Source organism: Canis lupus, chromosome 11, assembly GCF_011100685.1.
Source record: "Canis lupus familiaris isolate Mischka breed German Shepherd chromosome 11, alternate assembly UU_Cfam_GSD_1.0, whole genome shotgun sequence".
NCBI lineage: Eukaryota > Metazoa > Chordata > Mammalia > Carnivora > Canidae > Canis > Canis lupus.
This window is the reverse complement of record NC_049232.1, coordinates 68,732,311-68,741,066: the sequence shown is the minus strand read 5'-3', so window position 1 is coordinate 68,741,066 and position 8,756 is coordinate 68,732,311. Positions and strand designations below refer to the sequence as shown.

At 47.2% G+C, this 8,756-nt stretch overlaps 1 protein-coding gene across 6 annotated transcripts in view; it reads right to left on the bottom strand.

Annotated features, from left to right (window-relative positions):
• Positions 1–1,307: 1,307 nt before the first annotated feature.
• ZNF618 (zinc finger protein 618) overlaps positions 1,308–8,756 on the bottom strand; it is a 178,131-nt gene continuing 170,682 nt past the window's right edge. For all 6 annotated transcript variants that reach the window (XM_038553193.1, XM_038553192.1, XM_038553196.1 and 3 more), the window contains 2 exons: positions 3,856–3,957; positions 1,308–2,993 (listed from right to left, as the gene is read on the bottom strand). In XM_038553193.1, the coding sequence (XP_038409121.1) occupies positions 1,477–2,993; positions 3,856–3,957 (1,619 nt within the window). In that variant the 3' untranslated portion in view covers positions 1,308–1,476. The remainder of the gene's footprint in view (positions 2,994–3,855; positions 3,958–8,756) is intronic.

Below are 8,756 nucleotides of genomic sequence, written 5' to 3'. Positions count from 1 at the left end.
GGGGGCCCCGGGGAGGGGGAGGGGAGAGGGGCCGTGGTCTGAGGTGAGACGGACATGAACACGGATGGACGCGGGAGTCCCTGCTGAGCTGGAAGCGTCCGTGGTGTGGCGAGTAGTGTAATGCACTCTGGGTATAGAAGTCAGACATTCGCGGTACCAGACACAGCAAACCAGGAGGGCGGCTCCCGCGCGTACATTCAGGAGAACTCCCGAGCCACATGCGGCCCCTATGGCTTCCACCGAACCCCGCGTCTGCGAAACGTGTGACGCCAACCCCACTCCTGGTTTCCAAACAGCAAAGCCGAGTTCGTGGTCTCGGCTGTTCGAATACATGAAAATGGGCCTGTACAGGGAGGGCTGATAAAAACCTCAGGCTACTGAATATACCACTGAGATGAGCTAGTTTACAGTGTGATTTGAGGAACAAAAAGGGCAACTGAGGAAAAAAACAAACGAACAAAAAACCTCCAAAATATAAGTTATAGACATTCAGTGCCTCCTAGCAGAGTCTAAAATCAAATCTGGAAAGAAAAAAAATAAAAGGTAAAAACTGCTAAAACGTTAGGAAAAAAACATTATTAAGGAGTGGAGACGGTCTCTATGCTTCTTTAAAAAATGTCTTTTTTTTTTCTATCTTATATTAAAAAGCAAAAAGTCAGCTTTATATTCTTAAAGTCTCCTTTCCTGATTTGGGGAGATAGATAGGTGTGTTTCTAAGGCGGCTGCCCCGGGAACACCCATGGGTGTCTCGAAGGCAACAGCTCAATGCCCTGAAGGTGAACGAGAACTAAGTCCAGTGCAGAAACTGTCCATCTGATGCAGTTTGGAGAATCCATGGCAGAGCAGCCGGGGCGGGGTGGGTGCAGGAGGGGGGTCGGGGGCGGGGAGGGGCGGGGGGGGGTGGGGGGCGCACGGGGTCAAGGACAGAGAGCGTCAAGTCACTTCAGATCTCAGCTGCCTGAACATTTTACAACATCAGCTTCCTACCAATCTGCACACCTGAAAACGGAGTCTTTCGAGCCCCCTCACTGAGAAAAGGAGGTGAAGTGTCTTCCCTCTTTCCCACTCAGCTTTCCTGACACACCTGGCTTAATGCACACGTGCCCACGGGCAGGCGTGTGTGCACGCACCAGGGTTGCGTGAGTGTGTGTGTGTGCACGGGTGCGTGAGGTTGCGGCGGCCCCGCAGGTGAGCACAGGGCCCCCGCGCCCCACACCGCACACCCACGGCACGCGTGCTCGGATGCATCCGCACACGGGCGGGCGGGCGTGCACACACACACATGCACGCACACACTGAAAAAGCACTTAAGTTTCCAGGGGGGCGTTTATAATGAGGTCCACAGTGTTTAGAACTTAAATTCCTTTTCTTTGTTTGCGACAGTGTTATGTGTGTGTGTGTTTGTGGTTTTTTTTTCTTCTAACGTTTCTCTTCTTTCTTTTTTCTCTTCTTTTCTCTTCTTATTGTTCTGAAGTCTTAAAGCATGTTGGATTTCAGAAACATGAGTTTGTTCATATCTTCTGGACTGAGCAGTCGCCTCCTTTTGATCAGAAGGGCTTGCTCACACATATTTACACACCCGCTCCTGGCCCCCACGGCCGGAACCGCAAGCAGCCAGAAGGCCAGCTTGGCGAGTTTCGTGTGCTTCTGGGTAACGCACGACCAGTACTGGAAGAGATCAGGAGTGGCCTGGAAGAGGGGCTCCTGCAGGTAATCATACACTTCGTTTTTCCCAAGCCGATCGTCTTCCTGAGCTGCGGGGTTCTCGCCCGTGGCGGAGCGGGGCTTCTTGGCCGTGGGCTCGAAGTCGGCCTCCTCGGTCCAGGACTCCTTCACCTCATTGATGAGCTCACACACCTTGCCGATGATCTCCTCGTGCTGGTAGGGCGGGACGGGCCGCAGCTTTTGCTGCGGGTCCAGGATCATGGCCACCTTGTGCGCCGGGTGCACCTTGAAGTTCTCCTTGAGGGCCTCCAGGAAGAGGTGGCACAGCTTGCTGACGGTGCCCGCATCGTTGGCCTTGGCCGTGAACAGCTTCTCCAGCCTGACGTAGGTGGGCAGCACCAGCTGCAGGGTGGGCTGGCTCTCGTTGCTCAGCTCGATGACCGCCTGCTTTACGGGCGTCAGGATGGCCGCCAGGTTGCTGAGCAGATGCTTGTTGAGGCTCTGGATGAGGTTCATCTTCTTGGCGCGGCTATAGAACTCGCAGATCTGCTCGTAGCGCTCATGCACCAGCAGCAACGAGTCTGTGACCGAGTTCCAGCAGGGCGGCGGCGAGGTCTCCTCCAGCGACCCGAAGGTCTCCTTTGCCAGGCCCGTGGAGCCCGCCAGGTCCTCGCACACGTTGAGCAGCTCGATGACCTCGTGCATGCTGCGGGCCTGCAGCGTCCGCTTGCTCAGCACGCTCTGCACCACCGAGTTCAAGGCACAGGCTGAGCAGCGAAGGCACATGCCGGCCTTGGAGAAGGCAGACGCGCTCACCCGGCAGTCCGTCACGTACACCGTCCTGATTTCCGACATCACGAACTCTGACAACACGTTCTGCACCCAGTGGTGCACCAGGTCGCCGCTGTCGCGAATGTCCGCGCCCTTCACGCCCAGCACGTAGCTCTTGATGTGGTTGCCCTCGGCTTGGTAGGCCGTGAGGATGTAGCACGAGTCGGGGCCGACGCTCTGCGAGTGGCAGGTGACCCCAATGCCCAGGCAGGCGTTGCTGCCCAGGGCGCACGTCACCTTCACCTTCACCTGGTTGTACATGCGTGGCAGGTGCTTTAGCGCCAGTGTGTTGAAGTTGCCCAGGATCTCCGTGACCGAGAAGGCCCCGTAGCGGGCGCCACTGTCCACCAGCGTCTGGGCCAGTTTCAGGAACTCCTTCCCACTCACCACGCTCAGCGCACCCAGGTCGGCGCACATGACCCTCAGCAGCCGCTCTGCGATATTTTGCCGCTCCTTCTCCGGGATCATGCTGTTGGGTGTTAAACCGCTGCTCATGGCTGGCAGGGGACACAGAGAGAGATGTGATTAAACCCAGCACCGGGGGCACCTGGGTGGCTCAGTCAGTTAAGCATCTGCCTTCGGTTCAGGTCATGATCCCTGGGTCCTGGGTTTGAGCCCCACATGGGGTTCCCTGCCCCTCCCTCTGCAGCTCCCTCCCTTGTGCTCTCTTGCTCCTTATCTTTCTGTCAAATAAATAAAACCTTAGAAAGAAAAACCTGGCATCTGAGGTTCCTTCATCTGGCAACAGCCTACTACTCTAAGCATCTGGCATTAGGCATTATGGGGAGGTTTCATCTTGCACACAAACTGGTGGTGCTGGTGGTCTTTAACACGTGACTCTCACAGGAGTAACACTCTAGGATTGACTAGCAATGCCTGCCATGAGCATGGGACTAGAACATAAGGGTACGTATGCAACACACTTGCTGCGTGTATCAGGCACCTAGACTTTAGAAGCCAACTGGTCTCACTTTTCTCAACACGGGAACTGCCTGCCTCTAATAAAGGACTCTCTAGTGAATAAAATAAATGAGGCCACAGCATCTTAAGAAAGAGCACCCAAGAGAATTGTGGAGAGTGGGTTCCATTTCTGACCATCACTAAATATGTGCTCTCTGACCACAAAAAGATCACCTCCTCTCCCTAGGGCTTCCTTCTGCCTGTCCAGTGAGGTCACAATTCCCACGGATGAGGTCTTGGGTATATAAGAGCTTCGCATGCGGTCTTGCATCACCTTGAGAGGCACAGGCGGTGGGATTGGGGGTGGGGGAGGGCAGAAGGGAGCGACTGGGGCTGGGGCTAGAGGAGCAGGGGGCAGACCTCTGTGAGGCTCTGGGCCCTGGCCTGGGAGAGACCTACTGTTGTTGGCGCTATTCCTCTGGGCCTGGGGTTTCCACTTCTCTTCTACGACAGCAGGTGGTGATCGGGACTGGTTGGAGGCGATGTTGTTCTCGTTGTCCGCTGCGGATACAAAGGGGACAGCGTGGGACCCTGTTGCGCAAGAGGCCCGCCAACAAACAAAACAAGAACTACAGCATGGCGGGTGAAGTCCAAACAAGGCCTCTAGGACTCAGGCCTGGGTCCAAATCCTGGCTCCTGCTCAGGAAGCCATATTATGCTTGCAAAGCCCCCACGGTGTCACTTGAGAAAATGCAGATGAGCACAAGGATGTGACACATGTGCCAGAAGGACCGACCAGAGAAAATGCAAGGAAAGGCTGGAGCGCAGGGCCAGGTGCAGGGTAAGCACTCGGGGGTGGGAACCGCTGCCCTGGAGTCTACCTGGGGAGCCCCACACCCACACACAACCACATGTTCCAGCTCAGAAATGGGCAAGGGGGATCAGTTAGCGAGTGGCCTAAGGGACCTCACATTCTCTCATTTCTCTTAAGTGTGTTTATCTTTTCAGTTTATTTACTAAAAAATTTAAAGGAAAAAAGCAAAACCAGAGCCCTAGGTGTCAGATGTGGAAACTGAAGCCCAGATACAGGTGATTTGCCCTGGATCACACAAAAAAACCAAAGGCAAGGCTGAGACCGAGATCCTGGGTCCCCTGACTCCTAATGCCTGTTCCATGCATTTTCCTAATTTTTGTTTACTTGTGCATGTGTGACTGTCTCATAAATGAATGCTACATGCCCGGCGCCTGGGTGGCTCAGCTGGTTGAGCATCCAACTCTTATTTTGGCTCAGGTCATGATCTCAGGGTCATGGGATCGAGCCCCGTGTCTGGCTCTGTGCTGGCATGGAGTCTGCTTTAGATTCTCTCTCTCCCTCTGCCCTTCCCCGTCCCCAGCCTGCACTCTCTCTCTCTCTCTCTCTCAGAGAAAGAGAGAGGGAGATGATAAAATAGCACATGCCTATTCTCCTCCCTTCAGGGCTACTCCTTGCATTTTTATAGAATCATTTCTGAGTAGACATGGTCTGAGTAACATGCTTGTCATCACAAGTGACCACATGGGCTTCTGTTGTACAATTTGCCACAGGTTGCTGAACCACACACCAAGTGCTGAGTTTCTGGGCTGTTTCCAATATTACTGTTCTGCTATGAACCTACTTGCCTAATATTCTAATATCATTTCTCTGTGCTTCTGTTGTTGTGGGTTTATTTCCCTGCAACATCATCTTATAGGTAGAATCACAAATCCAAGGATATGAATAGGTCCATGACACCTGTGTGGGGTAGCCAGATATCTTCCATCCTTCTCCATTAGAGGCATCAGGCCTTGGAGGCCAAGGCCACAACTTTCATACCAAGAGAAGAGTTTTCCCCAATACGTACATGTTCAGCCCTGCAAGGCTAATTAAGAAACTCCAGGAAAAAACAAAAAGAAAACCAAGAACACCCCCCAAACAACAACAACAGAAACTCCAAGACATTCACTTGAAGGAACATATTACAATCACTAGGAAAGGTGGTTGCACAGACTGTGATAACAAAAGAAAATGCATAAGGAAAAGATCTCATCATAATTTTATACATACTGTTTATATTTGTATTTTAGACTTGCAAGTCCAGGAACAAACCAACCTACGCATCAAAGATAGAGGAAGAGGGGACTTTCACTTCCATCCATGTAACATAACCTGCCATGGGTATTGCTCTCCATCCAGTTGCAAACAACTGTCAATCATGATGCCACTGCTTTCGGACAGGTAACCCAGGAGCATGACCCCAGAAAAAGAGGAACAAATGTGCTGAGTAATACGATTGGTCCAGCTTGCCTGAAAGCAGTTTCCAAGCTGCAGCATAGGGACAGGGAGCTGGAACAGAGCCCAGTGGTCTTACTGATTTGAAGAGGCAGGAACCAATGTTTAGGGAGGTCAAAGGGAGCTCGAATTTACAGATAAAGCACCAAAGAGGAGGGGGCTACCTAAAGAAAGAGCTCTGGAGACCTTTAGTAGGGTTCCCTGAAGTCTGCTGAATACTTACTCACCTGCCCAAGTGCAGAGTCAAGTTCTCCAAGACTGGGTAAAGAATCACTGGAAAGCAGGAAGTGGGGGTGGGGAGGAAATAATTTGCATTCCCTCAACCAGAAGGGAGACACCACAATGCATAAGGAATTGGGTAGGGTGGCCTCACTATGGGGCAAAATTCACCATAGATTAAGGGCTGCACTAGACCTGTCCTGGTACACTTTTTAAAAAGGTTTTATATACTTATTAGAAAAAAAGAGATGGAGGAAGGGAGAGAGAGAACTGAGTGGGGAGGGAGGGGCAGAGGGAGAGGGAGAAACAGACTCCCCACTCAGTAGGGACCCCAAAGGAGACCAATCCAAGGACCCCGGGATCATGGCCTGAGCTGAGGGCAGACACTTAAACAACTGAGACACCCAGGAGCCCCTCTGCTATAATAGATTTTAAAAATAAGTCTTCAAAGTATTGAGGGGGTCCTATGTAACTAAACTGTAAACCAGAACAAAGTCCAATCCTTTTTCAAAGTCTAGCACCTAATGATATAAAAATTTGCAATGTTGATTATACAGTAAAATTTATCAGGCATTCAAAATAGTAAGAAAATATGACCTATCAACCTGGAGAAAAACCACTCAATAGAAATAGAGCCACAAAGGACAGAGATGATGGAATTATCCAGTAAGGAGCTTACAGCAGTGGTTATAAATACCATAAATGTGCTCAAAGTCATGAAGGGAAACATGCATACCATCAGGAGAGAACTGCAAGATGTGAAAAACCCAAAGCTGAAACTAACCAACTCAAAGGGAACTTGTAGATATAAAAATAAATTGTCCAGGGAAAAAACACACCATATGTGATAAAAGATCAGGTGCCATAGAAGAAAAAAATCAGTGGAGAAAGAGCAAGAGAACTACCTAACATGAAAAACAGAAAGGGTAAAAGGCTGAAGATGAGGAACAGAGCATGGAGAGTATCAGACAGTTTCATATACATATAATTTTGAGTCCCAGGAAAAGGCAGAAAAAAATATCTGAAGAAATGGCCACAGTTTTCCCAAACTGGATTAAAAATAAAAGCTCAACTGACTCTTCTGAGTCTGACAAATAGCAAGATGGTAGATTTAAACTCGATAATATTAAATTTACATTAAATACAAACGGTCTCTACATTCCAAAGAAAAGTTAGAGATTATCATACTTAATAATAAAAAGGTATGACTCTACCATAGGTTATCTATAAGGAATCTATTTAAATATGAAGACAAGGTAAAAGGCTAAGTAAAGGTATACTATACAAATAGTAGAGAAGAAAGCTAGGGATGTTTGTGATAGTTTACAGAATAAAAAACCAGACCTCAGGACAAGAAATATTACCAGGGGTAATAAGAGACCCTACACCATGACAACAGGGTCAAAATACCAAGAATAACATAACAATCCTAAATATAAATATAAATAAAAAAAAAATATATATATATATATATCTCCACATGAAGCAAACACTGAAACAAGAAGTAGACAAACCCACAATTGTAACTGGGGATTTCAACTCTCTTCCCTGAGTAATTGTTAGTTACAAATGAAGGAAAAGGACTGTACATAAATGAACAGAGAGTAGACAAGATCAAGCAGCCTAATATACATATAATTGGGTTCCCAGAAAAAGGAGGTAGGAAGAAATATAGTGAAATCACATATATGGTCTCTGACTGTAACTGAATTAAAAATTAGAAATGAGTAACAAATGGGTCTTTGGAAAAATTGCAACTATATGCATAATAAACATCACACTTCTATAATCACACAGATAAAAAAAGTATAAGGGAAATTAGAAAATGGTTTGAACTTAACATTAAAATATAACCTTTCAGAGTTTATGGGATCCATCTAAAGCAGGGCATATTTATAGCATTAAATAATTACATTAGAGGGACTCCTGGGTGGCTCAGTGGTTGAGCATCTGCCTTCAGCTCAGAGTGTGATCCCGGGTCCTGGGATCGAGTCCCACGTTGGGCTCACTGCGAGGAGGCTGCTTCTCTCTCTATGTCTCTGCCTCTCTCTCTCTGTGTTTCTCATGAATCAATAAATAAATTTAAAAAAAATTACATTAGAAAAGAATAAAGGTTTAAAATCAGTACTATAAGCTTCCACCCTGAGAGAGATCTAAAAAGGAAAAGTAAATGGAGCCTGAAGTAAGCAGAAAAGAAATCACACAGCTAAAAGCAAAAAAGAGTAAAATAGAAAATAAATACAATAGAGAAAAATAATGAAACTAAAAGCTGGTTCTTTGTAGAAATGAAGAAAAAAGGATAAACCTTGAGGCAAAAATATTTTCAAAAGAAAAAGGACACAATTTATTAGTATCAGGAATGATGGAAGGAGATATTACTATATATGCTACAGATATTAGAAGGACTGAAATGATTCAACCCCTTAAGTGAGGCAAACAAATAACCTAAAAGATACAAAATAGGAAAAGTCCATTCCAGAAGAAATAGATAGCCTGAAATAATCCTGTATCTATTACAGAAATTCAGTTCATAGTTAAATAACCAGTCACAAAGAAAAATCCCATTTGGGTTCACTGGAGAATCTGACCAAATATTTAAGAAAGAAGTAATATAAATTATACACACGTTATTCCAGAAAATGGAGAGGGAAGAGCATCTCTCAATTCATTTTATGAGGCTGGCACTACTCTGATCCAAAACTAGAGAAAAACACTGCAAGAGAAGAAACAACGAACCAATATCCTTCATAAACATACACATAAATACCCTTAACCAAATATTAGCAAACTAAATACAGTGATATATTAAAAGATTATCATCACTAGGTGGAAT